A 26,072-nucleotide genomic window follows, 5' to 3' on the forward strand; every position below is an offset into this window, starting at 1 on the left:
AGTTTGTTAGCCCTGCCTCCCATCAGTACCACCTTATCACCATCAGATAACCCTAGCATGATGGCAGCACTAGCCCAAGGCACATCAGTTTCTGGCGCCAGTTCATAAACTCCCCTTTATCTAAAAAGGTATTATAGAAAAGCAAAATTTGGTGCCATGTGGTGAAATAAAAGCTAGTAATCTGACTCCCTCAGAATGCTCCTTTTATACAGTGAAAGCTGATCCAGAGTGGCCTCTAGTCCACTGCCTAGCAACATATGTTGGCAAGTGCAACCACTTTACTTAGGCCTGGCCATGGAGTCTTGCCATAATGCCACTCACTACAGCCTACAGATCAGAAAAGTCACATCTCCAAGGCAGTTAATAAAACAAAGTAACCTCGTTCATGCTAAGCAAAATCACATTCAGACATCCCCATCTGAAACCACAACCACACTTACTGAAACTGGTTCTCCCAGCACCCTAATCCAGCCAGCCTTCCTCTGCAAGTTGATCCTTTAGCCATTTCAAAACATGTGCAAATAAGACATCACAGTACCCAGCAATGTTAATTTAGTGAGCAGCACTACACATCCCTCATTCCATCATCAAACTAAATGGCTGTCAATACAGCAAGAAACAGCATGTTTAAAGATGTACAAGCTACAATGCTGACATTATGGATTTGAAGTAGGAAGCTTGGAAACAAACTTCGAGTCCCCTTGACCTGCTTTCTAAGGGATTTTGGATACTATTGGAACACTCTTCTTCTCTCCTCCTTATTCAATTATGGATTCATCTTCGTTAAACTGAAGTCATTAGCATCACGGCTGTACCAAGCACTGACAAACTCAGTAGCGGTATAGACACATACACCTGACGCACTGTTACCGATACTCTAGGCACCAAACCGACAGTTAGAAAAGTAAAACATTAAGGATGAGACAAAGCCAACAAAAGGATGTTCTGAGTTAGTGGGGCTGTAGCTGTTCTATTGTTTCCAGATTCCACAGCACAATATAGCAAAGGGTCCCAGACCTGAGATGTTACATACCCTGGGAGATCTTTGAAAAGTTAGCGCAGTATGCATAGTGCTGCACAGCCTCTGATACAGGATCCAGTACTGCAATGCCTAAGATAAGCAAGCTTTATGGGTTCTGTGGCAGCCACAACACAGAACCTACATGCTTTTGTGGCTTTAGGTTTCAGCCTGAGCACTCTCAATGCAGCTGTGCATCTAATTTCTCCCTCCTCCAGCAACAGGGAAACAAGCACAGACATGCCTTCAACGTCAAAACAAGGTCTTGGCAAATTCTCCAGCACATTGTATTGGTATGGTGCGGTCGTGTCATTGCCATAGGCTTACTGTGACATTTGATTTTTACACCACTACAGTGTTGGTAGACATGGCTGTGTACTTCATAACATTATTATGATGTGCAACAGAGAAATGGCTTGTCAAGATCAAGAGCTATGTTCTCGGGAGTCAACCAGCAAGTTTACATGATTCTGCCATCTCCACATGAGATGGACCTAGTGCACCTTAAGGACAAACTAACTGTGCCTTAGGGTGCGTTCATAATATAAATATTTACTCCTACTACTAATGCAATCCAAACTGGAATCCCTACCATGGCTGGCAATTTCCTGGGGGGGAAAAAACAGTTTAGGACAGGGCGGGTTAAACTGGGAAACTTGAAAAAAATAATTCGAACTGTGTCCAGCAAGTTCAGCAAGCACAGAATGAATCTCTTCAAACTTTGGATACATCCAATAAAAACCAACAAAGAGTCCTGTGGCCCCTTATAGACTAACGGACGTATTGGAGCATGATCTTTCGTGGGTGAATGCATGCATCCGGTGAAGTGGGTATTCACCCATGAAAGCTCATGCTCCAAAATGTCTGTTAGTCTATAAGGTGCCACAGGATTCTTTGCTGCTTTCACAGACCCAGACTAACACGGCTACCCCTCTGATACTTGACACCAATCAAAACTGAGGACTAGGCTTGGTCCATCAGCTACAGAATTAAAAGTTTAATAGAAAATATTAAAGAAAGGTGATACAAACAGTTTGATGTGTCAGTCGTTGGTCATCGGGGGAAACATACAGAGCATGGGGGGACGCTGCCAATTGGTTATGGTTCAGCATATAATACATATAGCCTGTATGCTACATGGCCAGATGGACTTGGACTGGAAGTTTGCAACTCTACATGCTCCTGATTGCTTAATGCATCAAGCCTACAATTCTGCATTAATGGTGTTTTCATGTAATCAAATGTTTTCGACTCCTGTTTACACAATATTGAAAACTGAAATATGAGTCATAACATGCATAAGTTCTTTGAGAAAATACCAAATCAAAATATACAGACATTTCAATATTCAGTACATATTAGTATTAATCCTAATGCATTTTACTTTTTGATTGTACAATCATAAATTAACCTACAAATCTACTATCTTATGCAACCACAATTTGATTAGGTAACTAAAACTAAGTGTAACATGGTGCGCATCAATGGAACAGTTTTTAAAACAGAAAATGCCTTAAATTCGGATTAACTAGTTTTTCACTGGGTGATAAAACACACCTCTGGTAAATACCATGCCATCCCTAGACCCAGCAATCTAAGCTAGCAGAAGGCCCCTATGAAGCTCTTTTGATAAACAGTCTCATCTCCTGATTTCAATCCTCACTAAATGAGAAACCATGCGCCCATGATTTGATTTTGGTTAGGTTCCTCACTCTCCTTCCCACAATCCCTTACACTGCCTTGTATCCAATGTGTCCTCACACCTGCACAGGGCTCCTGTATTGTACCAATTTCACCCTATATCATTCTCCCCTCTGGATAGCTACACGTGTGTTCACACTTCAGCCAACACAAAATACTTGTACAGCAGGTGGGCACCAATTTTCTCCTGGCTAGCTCATCTACACAAGCCAGGTGATGAGAACCAGACGCAACAGTCACCATGCTTGCTAACCACACAACACTACATTAGTTTTTCCCCTAACATCCCGAGCAGAAACCCATGTCTCCCAATACATCCTTTAATTCTGCCCCCAGAAAAATGCTTAAATTTAGTGATAAACATATAACAGAGGGCTGGATGGGTTTCAAATTAAGTACTCAACACTACTCACTGAACTTTCTCTTGGAGAACACTGTAAAGTGACAACATTCACATTCTGCTTCCAATACCATGGACACAATGTACCACCTCTGCTGTGCTTCCAGCCGTTCCTGCCCTATGGAGCATGACGCTGGACTGGAAAAATCAATCCAAAGTCAGCCCATAGGAACCTATGTTATTTCAATGGCTAGATTTAATGGGAAGAACAGTATGATTTTGGCATTCTGCCTCCAGCACTAGGATTTCCCAATCCCACAGCTGTTGCCTGTCACTAACCTCGATGGTGTAATCAGCCTTCAGAAAACAACCTAATCAGGTGGAAATCCAGGGCCAGGACTGATGGTAGAAGACACACAGACCCAACCTACATTCACAAAGGCCTTGTTTTCTTCTCTTTAGATAGCTCTTCTTCTCACTGCACATGGATAGCTTCTGGACACGATGACTGACCTCGTCCCAGAGCTCAATTACTGCTACTCCTTTTCATCCAGCAAACGTAATAGTTGAGACACAAGGTTCAAGCTCTTCCAGAGCTCAGATTTGGAAAGCATCACCCTTTGCTACACTTCCAAACACTGAGGGCTAGAGCCAGCATTAGAAGTAGGGTTTGTATCAGAATATTAGTCACTAAGCCAGCCCTGAAGTGTCCTCGTTTCTCAGTTGGGCCTTTCAGGAGGCTGGCTGGCTTGTGTGAATAAAGCTAGGGAACGTCTACACTTGAAACACAACAGCGGCACAGAAGCAGTCCTGCATCTGCTCTACTTTAGCACTTCGGTGTAGACATCCCTACAGTGATGGGAGGAGTTCTCCCACTATCCAGAAAGGAGGCAGACAGGTTGTCAAGGCCAATTCCCCACTCTGGCAACTTAAGGGCAGAAGGTGGGGGCCCGCAAAGATTCTAAAAATTAATACTGGCCACTCTAGGCTTGTAAACTCCCAAGGTTACAGCTTCTCTCTGATCTTGGATGGGTAGATGCTGCCACCACCCAAATGCAAAGAAAAACAAAAAAACAACCAATCCTTCTGAGACCTCAGAAAGGCGCACTTGGAAATTCCTTCCTGTGGGGCATCCTCAAGAAAAATTTTATTAAAAACAAAAAGAAAGAAAATACATCTGGAACTTACGCTTTTTGCCAGATCAAAAAAAAAAACTATTACAAAAATTAAGCATCAAAATAGCTCTCTTGAGGTTCAGCTTAAAAGTTAAAAGCAAAACAAAAGTAACTGGGGCTAGCATAGGGGAGCCCACAAACCCATAAGAAATAAAAGAAATAACCCTAATCATGTCTTCATAGACCTTCCCTGACTGATTTACATATCTGGGGTTTCAGATAAGCAATCTCTAGGCATGAACTGATGGTTTTTCATATCTGGCTTAAAGCTTCCTACATCATAGTCCAGCTCAGTTCCTGCTCTGCATCTCCTCTCCTCTCTCCGGAGAACACCACACCAACAAAGGGAAAGTTTCCCCCACAATTTCAAAGAAGTTCTTGCCTTCCCATTGGCTCTTAATCAGGTGTCCCCTCCCTTCTTTTTACTGAAGGGCTTTTTTAACCCTTTACAGGTAAAGAAAGTAGATAACAGCTTCCAAGAGGGATTTCATAGCTAACTGGCTGGCTGGGTGTCCACAAAAGGGAGCTATCCTCCCTCTCATTTATCACACAGGTCAACAGCAAATTGTTCCCTTGACCTAGTGCTGTCTAAAACAGGGATTACGTCCGTTTAACTACATCACTCACAGGTGTGGATTTTTCACACCTATGAGCAATGTATTTGGGTCAGCCACACTCTAGTACAGACCAGGCTCTACAAAGTAGCAATTCTCAGTGATTAATGACCCATGTCACTCCCTCATTCACTCACATCCCCCTAATTATTTAGCAAAGTTTCCACATATCTTGACATGAGTGAATCCTTGAAGGGAAATATTTCAGTTTATGGGCTGTCCCCTCCCAGACTTGAGAAACAGAGACAATTTTCCATTTCCCCTGACATTAGGTGATACAGGAAACCAGTCCAGCTATCAAGGATGTTGCAATATTTGTTTATTCAGTTCCAGCAGTCTATTAGTTATTCAGACATTACTGAAACAACAGGAACACTATTGAATTTCAAACTGCAGTAGAGGCTTAATACTTCTCAAGTTGTCATAATTACCCATACAAAACAGCACAGGGAGCAGCTACATTCCAATATATATTATTGGCTTGCCACCTGTTGACTACACAGACATAACAACTCACCACATATCTGCCTATTATAAATGTCATCTGAGTGACCTCTAACCCTTATAACAAGGGAGACTGAGCAAAACAGAGCTAGTAAACACATATAAAACACTGGAATCAAATCAGAGCAGTGCACTTACCCATCTCTACCTTTACTGACAATCTTCACTTCAAAGTAATAAATGCCACAAGCTGCAGGGATGGGGTGTGTAGCCCTGACTGATGCAGCGTCTTTGTGATTTTTCCCATGACCTAGGAAAGAATTGAATAATGAGTACTTATGGGTGCAAGGTCCTAGGCCCTTCATTTCACAATAACACCACATGAACAGAGCAAAGGACTTGCAACAGCAAAATTCATTCTCCATCTGAGAAATTAGAAGATGACTCCTCGGTCAGTTAAAAGAAGACACAAGCCTGCAGTGCCACCATGTAAATAACCTACAATATGTGCTCCTGCAGCTTTTCCTTTGCCTATCCTCTTAAGGTACTGAGAAAAAAAAGCATACTATCATCCCTGGTTTTGAAATCTCAGCACCCAAAACATACCAATTGTGCAAGATGAACATGACATAAGTGTTTATTAGGCTAAGGGGCGAAGAATGCTCAGCTCTCTCCAGCTATTCTGGAAAGGCAGCCTCCATCACAGTGGGGAGGGGAGAAACACGAAATCATGGGTCTTAGAGCTCTGAACTTGACTGGTTTTCTATGAACTCAAGTGATGGAGATACCCAGGAGGGAATCCCTTTAGCCAGCATTATAAGGGGGTGGCAGAGACAACAGGAGACCCTACAGAGGCAGAGCCTTACAGAGGAGAAGCCGGGCCGCCAGCTAAATGACACCGCAAAGTGTTATATAAGGCAGGAACAGGGGGGTTGGGCTCAGCGCCGCTTTAGCTCTCCTTAGTCCAGGAAAACCCCAGGGACGGCTCAAGCCCCAAACATCCCCCCCAAAAGTCCGAGGGGCAGTTCGGCGTGATTTGTGGTAGCGAGTGAGTTGGGGGGGGTGGACACATGATCCCCGAACTACCATCCCTCTGCCCGGCCCGGTTCCGCCCCCTCCTCTCAGCGGGGGGCCGCCCGGGCAGGGAGGAGCCCGACTCCAGGTCTGCCCCCCGGGCCCCTCTTCCCAGAGAGGCGCAGGCTGCGCCCAGGCCCCCGCCCCCCGCAGCGGCCCGGCTGCCCTGGACCACCTGGGGCCGGCCTCCCCCGGCCCCAGCACCTCGGCTGCCCCGAGGCGGCCGGATCCGGCCCGGGGCTCCCGGCGCGCTGCCGGCCCCTTTGTATGGACGCGCAGGTTCCCTGCGAGAGGCCATGTGTTGTACTTGTCCTTGGGTCCAGGAGGGGCAGCGGCGTCTCGGCCTGGTTCACGGCCGGGTAGAGGCGGCGGAGGCGCTGGCTCAGCTCCTGCTCCTCGGGCGGGCACGGCAGCGCCCGCGTCCCCCCGTGCAAGCTCCGCGCCCGGATCCGCCATCTTGGATTCGCTTTGTGTCACCGGACGGGGAGCGAGCCCAGCTCCTCCGCCAGCCAATGGCTGCGGCCCGGCCCAATAGGTCCACGGCCCGACGGAATCCGAGTCCGCTCCCCGCCCCTGACAAGCCACTTCCCGCACGCCTGGACTACAGCTCCGAGAGGCACCGCGCAAGGGCCCCGCCCCTCGCGCTGTGGCGCACTGCACGCTGGGAACGAGAGTTCGCTCTAGATGCTGTCCTCATTAGCAAGGCGGCGCGGGCACTACAAGCCCCAGAACGCCGCCGGAGAGCCAGGCACGGCGCCGTGTTCAGACTGTGCCCCGGGAATACCGGTGTGCGGACCCGCGTAACGTTCGTCCCGGGAAACACCCTCCCGGGCTAAACCCTGACGCACACACCAACCCTGCTCCGGAGGGTAACTACCCCCTGCGTTCTCCCCTACAGCCTGCCCTCCGCCTTCCCTAGGGTACCCCCCGCACCCTCCTCCCCGCGTTGCCTAAGGTACCCGCCCTGCCTCTACCGCCCCGCGCCTTAAGGTACCCGCCCTGCATCCTACCCGCCTCCGCCTTGCCTTAGTACCCGCCCTGCTCCCACCCCGCCTTCCCCCGGTACCCCTGCGGGCTGAACCCCTCCCCCGCCTTTCCTCAAGTATTCCCCTACAGTCCGCCCCCCGCCCCTCCCAGGGTATCCCCCTACGGCCTCTCCACCCCCCTTTCCCCAAGTACCCTACAGCCCGCCCTCCGCCTTCACCAGAGGATCCCCCTACGCCCCCTTCCAGGTAGCCGTCGCCTTGCCCGGGGCGCACGCTGGCGGGCTAGGTCAGCTCGGCGGGGACACCTCAAGCGGGCTCAGCCGCCCCTACTGACACCCCGCCCTCCAAGCTGGGCTCTGTCACGACACGACCCCACTCGCTCGGACGGGCGCCCACCCCTTTGTCAGGCGGCCGCCGGCCAGCTATGGCAGTGATGGGGTCCTGGGAGGCGGGCGGGGCTTGTCTCCATGGTGACCGTGTCAACAACCCCCGCGCCGTGTCCGAGCCCGGCCATGGCCCTGGCCCCTTCGCCTGGGTAAGGTCGGTGGGAGCCGGCGTCAGCGCCGCGTGCGCGGGGAGCCGCTCTCGGCCTGAGGGAGGACACAGCTCCCGCGCGGGGCTGCCCGAGCCGGGCGGGGCGGAAGAAGGGCCGCGCTGCTGAGGGAGCCACAGTTACTCGGCGCTTTATTTACGCGGCGTCTTCCGCGGGCTGGGTCCAAGCAGGGCGCGCGGCCGGGGAGGCGCAGCGCAGCGCAGCGGTGACGGGCGCGCGGGGTGAGCGGGAGCCAGGCCAGGCTCACAGACATTGCTGCTGGCGCTGGAAGGAGCTGGCTCTGCGCCGCCTCCACCCGAGAGCCGGTCCAGCACGTTGGGCACCGTTGGACTGATGCTCCCTAGGGGAAGTCCGCCCCCACTATTAAAAATGGCATGCGCCGTATTTTAAAATTCTGCATATTTTAGTTGTCAATGTAACAGGATATATTCATGTCAGTTTCAGTTATTTGTATCATTTATTTCAAAACACCTGCCCGCAAGAATGTCTGTAACGATACAGACACACAAAACAAGACTCAGGATATGTTTTTTGACAAAGAGATTCCTTACTAGGCATATTAGTCCAGAACTTTGAGTAATAATTCATTCAAACTACAATACAGAAAGGTATTTCTCAAACCTCCCAGAGGCAGTGCAAAGGTTTGAGGGTAAGAGGTAAAGGAGGAACTGAGGGAGAAGGAAGGAGCCTGGAGGTGAACTTGGAGGATTGTCGGGTGTGGGTGGGAGAAATATGGAATGGGGTTTTTTTCAGTGGGGGGAGGGATTGTTTGGGAGTTGGGGAGCCTCCCCCATACAAACTCTGGTTGACCCCTAGCCTCTCCCATTCAGTGAGGCACATTTGTCCTGCACCCCCCCCCCCCAACTCCGTGTGGCCCTGCAACCCCTGCTCCCTTCAGCCCCTGGCTCAATGCTGTCATATCACTAGTTCCTGAGCCTGCACCTCAGTCTGTCCCCCCACTAGTGGGTCTGTGAAATACCCCCCACCAGTCCTGTGTGCCCCACTCTGTCTCTCCCATGCAGTGCTGTAACAAGGGCAAGCGAGTGAGGCACTTGTCTCGGGTGTGCAAAGCAGAGGGGCACAGCTCTACTGCCCAAGCGGGGCGGAGGTGGGGAAAAATAGCCGCGATTGCTGGCAGTTCAGCAGTGGGTCCCTCAGTCAGGTAAGGATCTCTCACTGAATCGCTCCCACCGCTTCATTCGTTCTTTGGTGACAATTTGGCGGTGAGCAGGGCCAGCACTTCCATTTAGGCGACCTAGGCGGTCGCCTAGAGCACCAGGATTTGGGAGGGTGGCAGACTGCTCCAGTGGACCTCCTGGAGGCGTGCCTGCGGACGGTCCGCTGGTCCCCCAGCTCCAGTGGAGCATCCGCAGGCACACCTGCGGCAGGTCCAGCAGAGCCGCGAGACCAGTGGACCGTCCACAAGGATGCCTTTGCCGGGTCCACCAGAGCCGCAGAACCAGCGGACCGTCCGCAGGCACGCCTGCAGGAGATCCACCGGAGCCATGGGACCAGCAAGCCTAGGGCGCCAAAAACCCTCGCGCCGCTCCTGGCGGTGGGTCCTTCCCTCCGAGAGGGACTGAGGAACCCGCTGCTGAATTGCTGCCGAAGGGCCTGGAGCTAGCCCTTGCCTTGAGCACAAAAATTCTTTGTTAACGGCTCTGCTCCCATGCCTCCTCACTTGGCCCAGCTGTGAGGAACACAGCTGCTGGCTGGCTGCCCTCTCTTCTGGTGCCACAGCAGCCCTTGGTGGGCAAAAGGTGTAACTGCAGCACCTCTCCAGCAGAATCTATATTCTGTGGAGAAAAAAAATCTCCAGGGGGACATGAATTCTGCATATGCACAGTGGTGCAGAATTCCCTCAAGAGTAAATTTAATATTAACATCACCTGAGGTCTTTCATCCCATATACTGACCAGGACTGGCCCTGTTTAGTTTGTGAGATCTGATATTATCACAAATCATGCTGGCTGTAGGCTCCTAATGAAGGACCATTGGTATGCAGACATATTCATAGATTATTAGGGTTTGAAGGGACCTCAAGAGATCATCTAGTCCAACCTCCTGCTCAAAGCAGGACCAATCCCCAAACGGCCCCCTCAAGGACTGAATTCACAACCCTGGGTTTAGCAGGCTAATGCTCAAACCACTGAGCTATCCCTCCCCCTCAATACTTCAGAATGTCTCAGTCTTATGCCATAGGTGATAGGTTTTGTCCTTTCAAAGTATAACATGTTAGCCACAATTATACACATTTACAATAAAAAGTACATTCTGTAATATTTGCATTTAACATTTCCATTGTTTATCATTAATTACCTTTACAGGGCCTGAAGATAACATTTTTCTCTCTACCAGTCTTTTCCATGTGGTAAGCGTTGCTTTTGCTTTCCCTGAGCCTGGCTTTTTCTGTTTGCTTCCTAGTTTGGAATAAGCCTTATTGGCAGCCTAGTTCTTGCAATTGTTGTAATAGTTAAACATGGCTGTAAATAGAGGAAGCATTTTGATGTTGTTTGAGCCGTGCATGATCAGTGATCTCTGCTCTCTTAATTTCATTTTGAAACAAAGTGGTCAGTTACAAACAATACAGATAGTTCGAACCTTGAGGACATTGCCCTACCAGATTCTATTCACATTTTGGGCATGTACTATTATATGACATTAGTAAAGGACGTCAGAAAGAGTTGCTTTCTTCTAATACTGAACAAGGAACTTTATTAAAATTAAGAAAATAGGTTTGGTTGGGTTTTGTTTTTTGTTTGTTTGTGTTTTTTTGTATAAACAACCTGTAACAAGAAATAATTTTTAACAACAAATTACCCACATGAGTCACCAGCTTCACAGTTTTGTGACTGAGAACAGTTTTGTCCAGTTGATTGATCTGGATTATCAAATCCCAAAGATGTAGACTCTGGTTCAGTAGATTCAGGATTCTTCTGAGTGGAATCCTACCCATTCACTCCAGGCTCCAGCTGTGCTGTGAGTCCTGTTGCTATAAGGGAAACATTCATCTGTGTTTGGAATCAGCTGTGTTGGTTATCTGCTGATGGTTCTTCAGCTTCTTTGTACCTCTGTTAGCCTGAACTATGCAGGATCTTGGGGTGCAGCTTCGTCCATTGACAACTGGAATTGTCCAATATCTTTCCTAATTCAGTTTTCTTTGGACTGGGTCTCCTTGTTTAAGCTTGGGTAAGTGTTAGGTGCATTCTAATGTTTAAAGGATAAAACCTGAGATTTTACATTTGGCATCTCTACCTCAGATTCTTTAAGCAGAGCCACTTGGGATGAAGATTGGCAGTTTTGTTCCGATCTCTTGACCCATAAGCAAATGAGCTGAGCTTACCCCACTGTCATCTACTACTAGGGACTTCCCTGGTGCATATTCTGCTATTGGTTTATTATGCTCTTTCTCTGACTCCCATCAACTAAAATGTCATCCATATGAACTTCCATTCCCTCCCGGCCTTGGAGAATCTCATTCATTTTCCTCTGGAAAATTGCTGGGATGCTTGTGATGCCAAACAAGAGGTTACAAAAATGATATCTTCCGAACTGCATTATAAAAGTTTTCAGCTTGGATTCTGTTCCACTACCCAGACATCAACACTAGCGAACATATTTTTGCACAAACTAATTTGGAGATTATAGTCCCTACAGTGGAGAGAATATACCTTTCCCCTTTTACTGCTTCACTTAGCCTCTTTAGATCTATCCATGGATGTGCCCATGATTTCCATAACAGGTATCACAGGGACCTACCACTCTTAGGGCATGTCTACACTTACGGCCGAGCGATCGATCCACTGGAGGTCGATTTATCGCGTCTAGTGAAGATGCAATAAATCAACTGCCGAGCGCTCTCCTGTTGACTCTGGTACTCCACCAGAGCAAGAAGTGTAGGCAGAGTTGATGGAGGAGCGGCAGCAGTCGACCTACTGCAGTGAAGACACTGTGGTAAGTAGCTCTAAGTACGTCGACTTCAGCTATGAAAATAACATAGCTGAAGTTGTGTAACTTAGACCAACTTAGCTCGCCTTCCCCTCCCCAGTGTAGACCAGGCCTCAGTTCAGTAATGCCGTAGTGTGCGTTATTCTTTTCCATTCTGTATAGTACTTTGCTTTGGGAAATATTTGGGTGGACACCCTCTATGCTCTGTTGAATGCCTATGGGGGACAGTCCTAGGAGTTTATTGCAGTGTCCGGCATAAACAAAATATTTTAAAATGTTTTAAAATTCCTAAGGGTTGTTCCTTTACCCTGTAATTTCGTTTATTTCACATGAATCAATGGAGGTAGGAAATGCCATTTTGGAATAAACCTATAATCCATCTAATCTAGAGTACCCTAATGTCCAATATGAGGATGGTATGCTGAGTGCTTTGATGGTGAATGTTTTGGAATATTACCATTTCAAGACATAAGTTTTATGTTTAAGATAAGGGTTCACTTTAGAGACACTATCAAAGAGACCCTTTCTGTTCTTTATTCTGCAATATGGATGTGACCTTTTACATACTATCTATCACCAAGGCTTTGCTCTGATTTGTTAGTGTAGGGTCTCAGGACTTGTCTTCATTACTGCGCAAAATTGGTCCTGCGGCACTGGTGTAGCGTCTGATGAAGTGCATTACATGGACGGGAGAGCGCTATCCTGTCAATGTAATTACTCTGCCTCTTCCACTGACATAGCACAGTGTAGATGCTGCTTTAAGTCGATGTAAGTTACGTATCTCAGAGGGGTGTTTTTTTCACACCCCTGAGCAACATAACTTATATTGACTTAAGTGGTAGTGTAGACAAGCACTCAGTTTGTGCTGTACTGCTGCTGCTGCTAGATTTTTCCTTTAATAAATAATGTTGTAGCCCCATTTTTAGTGGAATGGTTAAGAATGCAACTTGAGATTTAACTCTCCCTTCTGGTTGTAGGTGTTGGCAGGGTTTCAGAGCAGTGCCTAATGCTTGCATCAGGTGTGTTTCAATGCATAGGAAAACAGGATGTGATATTAACCCTCGGAAAACTGGCCAGTTCTAAGTAGATGGCTTTGGTCATTTGGCCACCTGGCTTCTTTATACTTAGATTAAAAACCTTTCAGGGCAGGATTCAGCCCTTTCTTATGTCTAGTACAAAGGGGCTTTGACCACAGATCGGAGCCTTTAGACCAGTGGTTCTCAACCTCTTTACCATTGTGGGCTGCAGCCACAGTATATATACTACCTGTATGGCCCGGAGGACGTCACATGGGCTGCAGCTGTGTGCTGATTGGACCGCAAGCAGCCTATGGGCCACTGGTTGAGAACCACTATTCTAGACACCATCACAGTGCAAATAAATAATAATATAATAAAGAGTGGATGCTAGCTAATTGTGCAGTTTGGGATTAATGGGGTGAGATGTTCTGAGAATGAAAAGGGTTTCTTGAAGGTGGTTGGGTCAGGAGTGGAATGAGTTTTGAGTCATTTAACCTCCTCATTGTTAGAAACTTCCTTAAATCCCACAGATATGCACATTCTTAATGCAGTTTCCTAAGGCTGAGTGAGGAGGATGTTGTGAAGTCCAAGACCATAACAAGGTTAAAAAAAGAACTAGATACATTCATGGATGATAGGTCCATCAGTGGCTATTAGCCAGGATAGGCAGGAATGGTGTCCCTAACCTCTGTTTGCAAGAAGCTGGGAATGAGCAACAGGGGATGGATCACTTGATGATAACCTGTCTGTTCATGCCCTCTGGGGCACTGGGCACTGTCAGAAGACAGGATACTGGGCTAGATGGACCCTTGGTCTGACCCAGTAGGGCCATTCTTATGTTCTTATGAGTGTAGTCATCACCATCCTTAATGGTGACTTGCTTTAAAATATTTTTTCATATTTAACTATAATTAGTAAGAGAATTAGACTGAACAGGCTATCTTAAGTTTCATGGGGTTTTTAAATGGCTTCCATGATCCACCTTATGGTTCCATAAAACTTGCAACCCTGGTGAACTACTTCTACTTACGTTACAGCAAAGATTTTGCAGTCATAAAATGACCTGATTTTCCACTTTTTATTCCAGGGATTATACTACACAAACAAGGTAATAAACTTTGAATTAAGCTCCAGGGTCACAGAAGGAGTTGATTGATTCATGAGCTATTTATGCACTATTTGATTGCTTTAATTTACTGTACATTTATAGCTGCAAGTGTGTTTATAAAGCTGCTGTAGGAATCATTACGCTGGGCTTGAAAAAACATGAGTATTAATATTTTCTAAATTTCCCAAAAAACACAATTGAGAGTGAAACGGATAGGAAACAGCTGCAAGTTTTAATCAGTATTTTGGTAAATGATCCTAGGAAAAAAACTCATAAAAAATCCCCTGAGTATGAGAACCAAGGCCATTTACCTCCCTATTTTCATTCTTCATTGCAACAAGATAATTAGAGGGATATCAACCAACTCTAATTATACCAGGATTTTGCAGATACTTCTTATTAGTAAAATCATGAAAAATCTGTCAAGAGTGGTTGAGAGACCCAGGATGCAAGTAACTGCAATTATCATCTGGTAACCCCACTATCACTGAGAGTGAGAAGGCTTGTTATAAACAGCCTGAGATAACAGCTATAAACAGAAACAGTCTTTAAGATTAGGAAATCAGGGTGGAGGGCTAGAGTACAAAGAGCTCCTGACCCATGAATCAATGCATCATACATTCTTCAGCAACAGCCTTTATGGCTTCCCTACATTAACTACAAATCTTATTCCAACAGTTCATTGAAAAGTTAGTTATCAGATACTTCAGGGACGGAGTTCTGCTGAATTAAGGGAGATTATAATGGCATCCAGTGGAGATGACAGGGTTTGTAGGGTGACCACAGAAGCCAATCTTGCTTAGCATGGTAGATTTAAGATGCAATCCTGAATCCAGACCACCCCAATCAAAAGAAGGCAAAACCCAACCAGATTACAAAAGCAAGATGAAACCAGACCTGAAGCAAAAGGCCACAAGGGATTCCAGCAGCTGTTCGTTAGCTACCTGTCAAGGTATCAATATCAAAGACTTCCAAGTGACGCCTAAGAACGATGAAGTATACATGAAATGTAAAAAAATGTTTAATGCAATATTAGGAAGTAAGTTTTAAATGCACACAAGGCAGTAAGTTCCAAACTATAGAACTCATAACAGTTTATTACTTGAAACCTATATTTTTGCTGAAACATTTACATTTTAACATAACAGAAATTTTTGAGTTCATATATTTGCTTCTCTCGTCCACCATATATTCTTACCTACTGGTATTTACAAAATATTTATATTAAGTTACATGTGGAGTATCTTACATGCACCCTAGAAGTGACTTGTTATTTTTGCTCGCAGTAAGAAATGCTAGATGTGTGACCAAGTTTGCATATGCCCTGTATTGATTTATGTAACTCTTATGCTGACCTGCTCTTTCTGTTCACTTGCATTTTCTTTGGTATTTAGTTTTATTTACATCCCAAATCAATGTGTGGTTGTTTACTAGCGTCAATTTACAGAACTGCAGCCTTAGTGGATGATATGGGAAAACTGGACTTTTACATGTAGTAAAAGCAGCCTTCATTAAGTGAAAATTGTGGGTATTGACCTCTTGCCTCTAGAGGATCTCTCTCTCTGTCGAACAGTGGCTGAGAAGCATCCTGTCTCAAATCAACTAGCCTTTCTTGTAGCTCCAGTTTTGCTAAACATTGCTGTGCTGACATTATAACGAGCAGATTCTACCTTTTGGATCTAACCTTCTGCACTGTAGTACAGGATACAATTGTTATCACTTGTGGAGAGAATCAGGACACAGCTTTTTCACTTGTGGGTTTCTTTAAATATATTTACATTTCACAGGGTATGAAGCATGGGATTTTCCATACCAAACCATGGGCAATCTAGTCTGAGATCCTGCTTCTGTCAGTAGAAGAAGAAAACCCAGAATGCACCTGGCCAATAGTCCAGTGGTGCATCTGAGAGAAAAATGCCTTCCTGACACTTGTGGCAGCTAGGTAATAGCAGCAATCCAGTCTGAAGGCCCAACCCTGCAAAAATTTGAGCATGTTCTCCAGAATCCTAAATTCACTTAATTTCTATTGAAGTCACTGGAGATTGTGCATGGTTCAGGCTCTTGGTTAGCTACAGGTGTGATTATATGATTTTACATCTCTGGATGGTTAGGATCCATTTTGATTAAATGAAGCAGTAGATGCATTAAAATTGCAGTTCCATTATCTGATTGCTACAAATCCTTAAAGATGCAAGTTATTTAATGTTTTACGACCTGTGATCCTTAAAGATGCAAGTTATTTAATGTTTTACGACCTGTGATGTACTGGAGATATCCAGAAATGTTTCCAGTAGCACATAGCTGCAGCCTGTGTCTATCTGCCAACAGTACCTCACCACTTTAACAGTAACGTAGGGTTTCAAAATATTGGAGACCTCTTTTCTTCTTGGCACCTACAAAAGCATTGAGAACAGATTTTCTGAAGCAATTTATTTACTAGACTTTTAGGTTTCTAAAGTGTTCCCAGTCAAAAGTCTTAGACTGGTTGTACATTTATGAACAACACACACTAGCATGATGGGCAGTTATCTTAGCAAGCCAGCAGCCTGGCCATTTTCAAGTTGTTATTGGCACTGTAGCAAAGGAGAGTTTGAAAGGGTGTTTAGAAGGAGGATAATGAGGTAGCTTTGCAGATGTACATCGGCGCTCTTCCAAGGTGTGAGAGGTAGGATGAGAAAAAGCACAAAGGTCCTTGTTTGGAAATGTAAAGAGTGAGAGAATGGAGGCTGGCATCCTGATCATTGGGAGTCGACATCTCAGTAGTGAAAGATGATAGGTAGAGTAGGGGTAGGTCACTAGGGGCATTGAAAGTTAAGTAGCTTACTTTTGATGCAGTTAAGAAGGGGGAGCCAGTGGAGGGATTCATCGAGAGGGGTGACACATAGTAACAGGCTAGGAAAGTGACCTTTGCAACAGCATTCTGAAGGATTGCATAGTTGCATTTGTCAATGCCAGAGAAAAGGCAGCTGCAGTAACGGTGAAAGTTTTAGCCGTTTGGATAGATAGGAAAGACCGTCTCGTAGAGCTGTTAAGCAGAAAGAATCTGTATGATTTCAACATAATCTGGATGTAAGGACCTAGAGAGAGAGATGAGTTCAAGATAGGGTGATCAGATGTCCCAATTTTATAGGGACAGTTCAGATTTTTGGGTCTTTTTCTTATATAGGCTCCTATTACCCCCAACTTGCTGTCTGGTCACCCTAGTTCAAGATGACTCCCAGGTTGCAGTCCTGAATGACAGATCAGTGCTGTGCCAGTGTGTGACAAAGTGACAGTGCAACTTCATTGAAACATCCAGAAATAACCATAGTTTTGCTGTATCATGGAGTCAAATAGGTGGCAACCCTATTTCCCCAAAAGATGTGAGTGCAGCCATATTTTTACCCCTTGTAAATTCTAGTCATCTGCATTTGTAAGGAGCTGGTCTTGGAAGGAGTGCTCCTGGTTACACCCTCTGCATATCCAACCCAGAAATCTGTGCTAGTGAATCCAAAAGGTGATTAAGGGGACATAAAATGAAAGCTGCCAAAGAAAATTACACATTACAGCCAAAGGCAGCAGGACGCCAACTCTGAGAGATGAATGGGTGTTTGGTCAGCAGTGGGCTTGAATTCATTGAATCTTCTCTGTCATAGAATCACAGAATATCAGGGTTGGAAGGGACCTCAAGAGGTCATCTAGTCTAACCCCCTGCTCAAAGCAGGACCAACCCCAGCTAAATCATCTCAGCCAGGGCTTTGTCAAGACTGACCTTAAAAACCTCTAAGAAAGGAGATTCCACCACCACCTCCCTAGGTAACCCATTCCAGTGCCTCATCACCTTCCTGGTGAATTTTTTTTCCTAATATCCAACCTAAACCTCCCCCATTGCAACTTGAGACCATTGCTCCTTGTTCTGTCATTTGGTACCCTGGGATGAAAGTAACTTAAAGGACTTACTGGTACGCCAGAGTCCTGAGCAGAGGGCGTGGCCTCAACCAGAAGATGGAGGGCCTTTAAATACCCAGGCCCTTTAAATCAAAATTTAAAGGCCCTGGGGCTCCAGCTGCAGCCGGGAGCCCTGGGCCCTTTAAATCACCCCCGGAGCTACCAGCTGCAGAGGCGAGCGATTTAAAGGGACCAGGGCTCTGGCCGCCACCACCGCAGTGCAGCTCCAGGCCCTTTAAAATGCTGCCAGAGCCCTGACACCACCGCTACCCCTCATTTTATTCTTCTGCAGACTAAATAATCTCAGTCCCCTCAGCCTCTCCCTAGCAATCATGTGCTCCAGCCTCCTAATCATTTTTGTTGCCCTCTACTGGACTCTTTCCAATTTTTCCACATCCTTCTTGTAGTGTGGGGCCAAAAACTGGACATAGTACTCTAGGTGAGGCCTCACCAGTGCCGAATAGAGTGGGATGATCATGTCCTTCGATCTTCTGGCAATGCTCCTACTTATACAGCCCAAAATGCTGTTAGCCTTCTTGGCAACAAGGGCACACTGCTGACTCATATCCAGCTTCTCATCCACTGTAACCCCCAGGTTCCTTTTCTGCAGAATTGCTGCCTAGCCTCTCGGTCCCTACTCTGTAACAGTGTCCTTGTTGAACCTCATCATATTTCTTTTGGCCTAATCCTCTAATTTGTTTAGGTCCCTCTGTATCCTATCCCTACCCTCCAGTGTATCTACCAGTCCTACCAGTTTAATGTCATCTGCAAACTTGCTGAGAGTGCAATGCACGCCATCCTCCAGGTCATTAATGAAGATATTGAACAAAAACGGCCCCAGGACTGACCCTTGGGGCACTCCGCTTGAAACCGGCTGCCAACTAGACAGGGAACCATTGATCACTATCCATTGAGCCCGATGATCTAGCCCACTTTCTATCCACTTTTTAGTCCATTCATCCAGTCCATACTACAACTTGCTGGCAAGAATACTGTGGGAGACTGTATCAAAAACTTTGCTAAAGTCAAGGAATAACACATTCACTGCTTTCCCCTCATCCACAGAGCCAGTTATCTCCTCATAAGGCAATGAGGTTAGTCAGGCATGACTTGCCCTTGGTGAATCCATGCTGACTGTTCCTGATCACTTTCCTCTCTTCTAACTGCTTCAGAATTGATTCCTTGAGGACCTGCTCCATGATTTTTCCAGGGACTGAGGTGACGCTGACTGGCCTGTAGTTCCCCGGATCCTCCTCTTCCTTTTTTTGAAGATGGGCACTACAGTAGCCTTTTTCGCAGTCATCTGGGACCTCACCCATTCGCCATGAGTTTTCAAAGATAATGGCCAATGGCTCTGCAATCACATCCGCCAACTCTGTTAGCACCCTTGGATGCAGTGCACAAAGCCTCATGGACTGTGCTTGTCCAGCTTCTCTAAATAGTCCTGAACCACTTCTTTTTCAGAGGGCTGGTCCCTCCTCCCATGCTGTGCTGCCCAGTCCATAGTCTGGGAGCGACCTTGTTCATGAAGACAGAGCAAAAAAGTATTGAATCATTAGCTTTTTCCACCTCTGTCACTAGTTGCCTCTTCATTCAAGTAAGGGCCACACTTTCCTTGCCTTCTTCTAGTTTGCTAACATACCTGAAGAAACCCCTCTCGTGGTTACTCTTAACTCTTGCTAGTTGCAACTCCAAGTTGATTTGGCCTTCCTGATGTCACTCCTGCATGCCTCAGCAATTAGTTTTATATCTCCCTTCATTTTCTCTTTCCCACTCTTAACTCCCCCTTTTTTTCTCCTCCCTGGTCATTTGTCCAATCTTCCACTTCTTGTAAGCTTCTTTTTTGTGTTTAAGATCAGCAAGGATTTCGCTGTTAAGCAAGGCCGGTCACCTGCCATATTTACTGTTCTTTCTACACATCGGGATGGTTTGTTCCTGCAACCTCAATAAGGATTCTTTAAAATTCAGCCAGCTCTCCTGGACTCCTTTCCCCGTCATGTTATTCTCCTAGGGGATTCTGCCCATCAGTTCCCTGAAGGAGTCATAGTCTGCTTTTCTGAAGTCCAGGGTCCATATTCTGCTGCTCTCCTTCCTTCCTTTTGTCAGGATCCTGAACTCAACCATCTAATGGTCACTGCCTCCCAGGTTACCATCCATTTTTGCTTCCCCTACCAATTCTTCCCTGTTTGTGAGCAGCAGGTGGAGAAGAGCTCTGCCCCTACGTGGTTTCTCCAGCACTTGAACCAGGAAAGTGTCCCCTATACTTTCCAAAAACTTCCTGTCAAGTGAAGCAGAGATGGTCAACAGGATTCTATTTCTAATTTACTGTGTCTAGAAGATGGGGACAATAATACTAACCTACTCCAGCCACATGGAGCTCTGAAATTATAAGTGCTGAGTATCATTGGTAGCAATAAATGGGGAGATGTGATGTGAAAAAGGCATAATGAGTAAGTAACCTTGCCCCTGGATTCTGCCCTCTTCCATTGTTATCATCCCCATCCTATTAGGAGAGCTCACTAAACCACTGGTTTCTGTAGCATATTGGGTTCCAGCTGGTGGTGATGGAATTACGTATCTTTTGTTGCCCACTGACATTCAGAATAGTATTTTGGATGTTGTTGCACATTTTTTGAAATGTGTGTTTCTTTTCCTGCCATTACACAGGGCACCTAGTCTACCTTCACTTGAGACTTCAAATTACCAAATACAGATTGGTAGTCTGAAACACGTCCTTCCGAAGAAACGAAAGACTCTGGTGAGTGGAAATATACCCATGGAGCACCTAATCTTTGTCAACCTGGGGATGCTTTGGCAACTTGCCAGAAGCCCAAGGGCCATGCCAGACACTTATAAAATGAAGCAAATTGCAGCTACGTTCATCTCTGTGCAAGCCATAGAGACTACAAGTCTCAGCATGCAATGCTGCAATCCCTGGCTTTTCAGATCAAGAAACAGTATTGCAGGCTGGAGTCTTTGAATAACCATTGGGAGATTTTTGTGCTTCAATTCTCTTCTCCTCTTGGCTGCAGTTTTGTTGAGTATAACTACAACATGGCAGACAACCAAAGCCAGAATTTGTCCGATGCAGTAAACAAAATTAGACCTGACATCACATGCTATGTGATCATGAGCTAAAAGCTACTTAAAAGAACATCAATTCCTTCAAAAGTGGCAGTGATACTGAGTCAAATAAAACCTTAACCTGGTTGTAGAAATGTGTACCATTAACAGAGAGCAAACTCCAGAAACAACGTATTATTGTAGATAACTTGGGAAGGCAGGAGGAAATGGACAAGTCACACATTGTTTCTTAAAAAAGCAAACACCATTGTGACAGTTTAGTGGCACTCTGTGAATGCGTCAGCTCCTGGAGTGAGCTGTATATCCTACTCATAGCACAGTAACTCTCAGGGCAAACTGTACTGCTTTGTTCCTACAATTGGGAAGTCATTTTAGCACTTTTCTCACAACACAATATATTTTTAAGTCTCAGTAAATTGGAGTCACAATGCTTCACCAGTACAATTTCCTCACTTTTACTGAGGCCGAAGGGACATTTAAACCGTCACAGGATCATGTTTGGCATCCTGAAATTAAAACTTCCCCCAGGGTTAACTCTTTATAAAGTTTCCAGACATAAGGAATTTGTATTAGACAATCAGAACTCCAACTATCTCGTGATAATAGTGAACATAAAGAGTGGCAAGTCAACTCCTTCAACACTTTTGTCCAAGGAAATCATGATTTATGGAAGTCAGTGTGTCGCTGAGAAACCCTGCAAGATGCAGCAGTGGTAAAGTTCTGAAATGGCTGGGAGGCTTTCAGAATTCACCACAGGGGTCTGCTTCTTTTTTCAGAGGCAATTCAGTTTTTTTTTTAAAGGAAATTCAATTTTATTGGCAATTGATCCTTTTCTTTAGGGCCTGCCCTCATTAGGCAGGTTTCAGAGTAGCAGCCGTGTTAGTCTGTATCCGCAAAAAGAACAGGAGTACTTGTGGCACCTTAGAGACTAACAAATTTATTTGAGCGTAAGCTTTCGTGGGCTACAGCCCACTTCATCAGATGCATGTAGTGGAAAATACAGTAGGAAGATATATATATACACAGAGAACATGGAACAATGGGTGTTACCATACACACTGTAAGGAGAGTGATCATTAAGGTGAGCTATTATCAGCAGGAGAGAAAAGAACTGTTTGTAGTGTAATTGAAAATTGGCCCATTTCCAGCAATTGACCAGGAGCATTTGAGGAACTGGGCGGGGGTGTGTGTGTTTACTTTGTGTAAAACTAGTCCAATGCTTATTTCCCCTCCCCTTCATTTATTCCTCTAAGGCGCTGGCGTACACCTTCGGAAATGTTGCGCACTGGGAGGTACAGCTGTGGTCGTACAGGACTGCTGTAAGGAACAGCCGCTGCATGTGCCACCTGACGCTTACCAGCACTGCAGCTGTCCGGGCCACTTTGCAGCATATGCAGCGCCTGTTGGGAGTGGTGGCATTGTGGGCAGCATATCAGCGTTCAAGTGGCTTGCAACGTGCTTTTCAAAGAGGGGGGGTGGGAGTGTGACAGGAGCGGGTGGAAACAGGAGAGAGTGGATTTTTGGAGCTGACAGCTCCCTGCCTTGGCAAAGTCTGGCCATTTCCCCACCCCTCTCTCAATCTCCTCTAATGCAAAAAGGCTTCAGGACCAGATAAGCAGCTTCTCGAAGACTCCCCCCCGCCCCCCCGCTGTTTCTTCCTCAGCAAACACTAGCATGTTCTCAGCTCCCGCCTTCAAGTTCTAAGGACTGGAAGATACACAGTCATTTTAAAAGTTCAATCATTTTAAAAGTTTGACCCTTCCCCCACCCCTCTCTTTTCACTAAATGCCAATTATGCATCCTAAATAGCCTTCAATCACATAAGCGCTGCTCAACACGGACTCCCCGTCTCCCTTCAAACAAACCAGCTGTGACTTCCAAAGCCACATTTCCTGCGCCGGCCTCGCCTCGCTCGCTGGAGCAAAGCAGCTAGCCTGTGTTTGTTTTTTAGAGCCCGTCTTCGGCCTTCTTTCCGCTTTGTGTAGACAGGATTCTGGGATACCTCTTCAATACCTGGAGAGCCAATGAACAGCGCTGTTGTGTCCCACCTGTGAGCAGCGCTGCATCACCAGCGCTGGAATCGCTTACACCCCAATCAGACAGGTGTTCAGCAAGCACGCAGCCAGGACGTTGCAGTGCTGGCTGAGCTTTGTAATGTGTACACAGAGTGAGTTGCAGCGCTGGTAACCTTCCCCGCGCAATGCAACTCTCCAGTGTAGCCAAGCCCTATTTAAGGTTTTAGGTGCCAGGAATCATGTTAACCTTTTTAGAAGGTCTCTTTCTATAAGTCTATAATATATAACTAAACTATTGTTGTAAGTAAAGTAAATAAGGTTTCAAAATGTTTAAGAAGCTTCATTTAAAATTAATTAAAATGCAGAGCCCCCCGGACTGGTGGTCAGGACCCCGGGCACTGTGAGTGCCACTAAAAATAATCTTGCGTGCCACCTTCGGCACACGTGCCATAGGTTGCCTACCCCTGCACTAGTTTAATTAACTAAACCACTCAGTGCAGGTCATTTTCTTTAAAAAAAAAAAAAAAGAGAGAGAGAGAGAGAGAGAATAGTTCAATTAGTCTTCAGAAGTGGCTAACCCCAGCTGAGAGAAAGAGGTTTTCTGGCACCTTCTCTTTCCTGAGTTTAACTGTCCCTTAAGATCCTTCACTGGGCCATCTGTGCTTGTTCTAGAAAGGCACCTGATTATTCTAACCCCAGTTAGAAACACTGGGCACAGACGGATTCACAGGTGTGATTTCTGCTTTTCTTTCAGGCCTGTCAGTTTTCTGTTGGAGGTCGTTTGTCCACATGGCCTGCATATGCTTCTGGGCAGGCTATCCTACAGAGTCGGAAACCCTGTTGTCTTCCAGAGGGGAGAAGGTAAGATTAGCACTTTATTATTAAAAGTGCTAGGAAAAACTGCAGCATACAGCACTGAGTCTTGGAAATAGGCCCAGGATGTTCCAGGGTAGCAGAAAGTGGGCTTGCCTACACCCAGGAATTATAGAACAAAATCACCACCGTTGCTACTCAGCTGCATCAGTGGGAACTCTAGTGTGTGGTGGGTTTTATGAGCCATGGCATTAAAGGGTAAACGGGGTCTCCAAGGATCACAATGGGCATTTCGACTTCCCCTATAGTGATCTTCTCATCTGGGAAAAAAGTCCTGGCTTGCAGCTTCCTGAACAGGCCGGTATTCCAAAATATGTGTGCGTCATGCACCTTTCTGGGCCAGCCTGCATTAATGTCAATGAAAAATGCCCACGATGATCCACAAGTGCCTGGAGAACCATAGAGAAATACCCCTTCCGCCCTGGCCCATATCCAGCTTGCCTGTGTGCAACAATGGTCCCCCCGGCCCCTCATAGCACAGGGGCACGGACATGTTAGCCTGTCTGGGACAAGGAGCACAGTAGCTCTGCCAAGGAAACTGTGCAAGCAGATTGCCCAGCTTCTGCATGAGACCTTCGAAGAAATCACTGAGGCCAATTACCATGATGTGAGAGAGGACATCAATGCCCTATTCCACATCTAGGCATGCATGCAGCCCTAACCCTTCAACCCTCCTCGCCCCAGGAGTCCACACTGAATAACTTCATTCCCAAAATAAAAGCCGCTTACCAGGAACCTCCTCTGGTGTTTGTCCTTCCCCAAGCACCAGCCGCCATGACTGGCTACCTTCCTCCTGCCTTGAGAATGGCTCCTGGCTGCATGCATCTAGAGATGCCAGGGTGTCTTCCTTCTCAGCACCCTCACTCGCACTTTCCTCCTCCTCCCTTGTTGAACTGGGCTTTGAAGTGTCCATGGTGGTCCTTGGAGTGGAGGTGGGCTCGCCCTCAAGTATCGAATCCAGCTCTCTGTAGAAATGGCAGGTTGCGGGGGCACCACCGGAGCAGCAGTCTCCCTCGCAGGGTTTCTGGTAGGCATTCCACAGCTCCTTCATTTTAACCCTGCACTGCAGTGCGTCCTGGTCATGGCCCCTTTCCATCATGTCCCTAGATAACTACCTGAAGGTATCGTAATTCCTATGGCTGGAGTGCAGCTGGGCCTGGCCAGCTTCCTCCCTCCAAACACTGATGAGGTATAGCACCTTGCCATTGCTCCATACTGGGGATTGCCTGGCGGGTAGAGGCATGGTCACCTGGAAAGATTCGCTGAGGGCACTCCACGCCTGGCTGAGCAAACAGGAAGGGGATTTTCAAAATTCCCAGAGAATTTAAAGGGTGGGTCTGACAGTTGGTCACCTGAGGGCAGGGCAGTAGAGTTCAAAGTGATGACCAGAGTGGCTAGAACAGGCATAGTGGGACACTTCCGGAGGCCAATCAGAGCACATTAACAGACCAGGGCATCCACACTGGCACTGCAGCACTCCAGTGGGGCGCATCAAACGTTATTTCATTCACCAAGGTGGAGTACCAGGAGCGCTCTAGCCGCGGAGTGCGGGTGCTGTACATGCCTTCCCAGTGTGGACACATCGTGAGTTAGAGCGCACGGGGCTGTTTTAATGCACTCTAACTCGCAAGTCTAGCCATGCCCTTAGAGACTAACAAATTTATTTGGGCATAAGCTTTTGTGGGCTAAAACCCACTTCATCAGATGCATGGAGTGAAAAATACAGTAGGCAGGTATAAATATGCAGCACATGAAAAGATGGGAGTTGCCTTACCAAGTGGGAGGTTAGTGCTAACAAGGCCAATTCAATTACGGTGGATGTGGCCCATTCCCATCAGCTGACAAGAAGGTGTGAGTATCAACAGAAGGAAAATTATTTTTATAGTGACCCAGCGACTCCCAGTCTTTATTCAGGCCTAATTTGATGGTGTCAAGTTCGCAAATTAATTCCAGTTCTGCAGTTTCTTATTGAAGCCTGTTTTTGACTTTTTTTGTTGAAGAATGGCCACTTTTAAGTCTGTTGTTGAGTGTTCAGGAAGGTTGAAGCACTCTTCTGCTGGTTTTTGAATGTTACAATTCTTGATGTCTGATTTGTGTCCATTTATTCTTTTTCATAGAGGCTGTCCAGTTTGGCCAATGTACATGGCAGAGGGGCATTGCTGACACATATCACATTGGTAGATGTGCAGGTGA

The 26,072-nt window shown here is 46.3% G+C and overlaps 2 protein-coding genes across 7 annotated transcripts in view; one reads left to right on the forward strand and one right to left on the reverse strand.

Annotated features, from left to right (window-relative positions):
- The window catches only part of RANBP10 (RAN binding protein 10), a 161,586-nt gene extending 154,734 nt beyond the window's left edge, over positions 1 to 6,852 (reverse strand). Inside the window, 4 exon segments of the mRNA XM_075073672.1 lie at positions 5,491 to 5,602; positions 6,615 to 6,689; positions 6,692 to 6,804; positions 6,806 to 6,852. Of these exon segments, the coding sequence (XP_074929773.1) occupies positions 5,491 to 5,602; positions 6,615 to 6,689; positions 6,692 to 6,804; positions 6,806 to 6,822 (317 nt within the window). The 5' untranslated portion in view covers positions 6,823 to 6,852.
- A 943-nt stretch (positions 6,853 to 7,795) lies between these two features.
- The window catches only part of TSNAXIP1 (translin associated factor X interacting protein 1), a 52,026-nt gene continuing 33,749 nt past the window's right edge, over positions 7,796 to 26,072 (forward strand). For 5 of the 6 annotated variants that reach the window (XM_032788503.2, XM_032788505.2, XM_032788504.2 and 2 more), the window contains exons 1-3: positions 7,796 to 7,887; positions 20,575 to 20,665; positions 23,761 to 23,867. In XM_032788503.2, coding sequence (XP_032644394.1) covers positions 7,820 to 7,887; positions 20,575 to 20,665; positions 23,761 to 23,867 — 266 coding nt within the window. In that variant the 5' untranslated portion in view covers positions 7,796 to 7,819. Of the gene's footprint in view, positions 7,888 to 20,574; positions 20,666 to 23,760; positions 23,868 to 26,072 lie in introns of those variants that run through there. The other variant, XM_032788508.2, reaches the window with a different exon arrangement.

This window comes from Chelonoidis abingdonii, chromosome 19, assembly GCF_003597395.2.
Source record: "Chelonoidis abingdonii isolate Lonesome George chromosome 19, CheloAbing_2.0, whole genome shotgun sequence".
NCBI lineage: Eukaryota > Metazoa > Chordata > Testudines > Testudinidae > Chelonoidis > Chelonoidis abingdonii.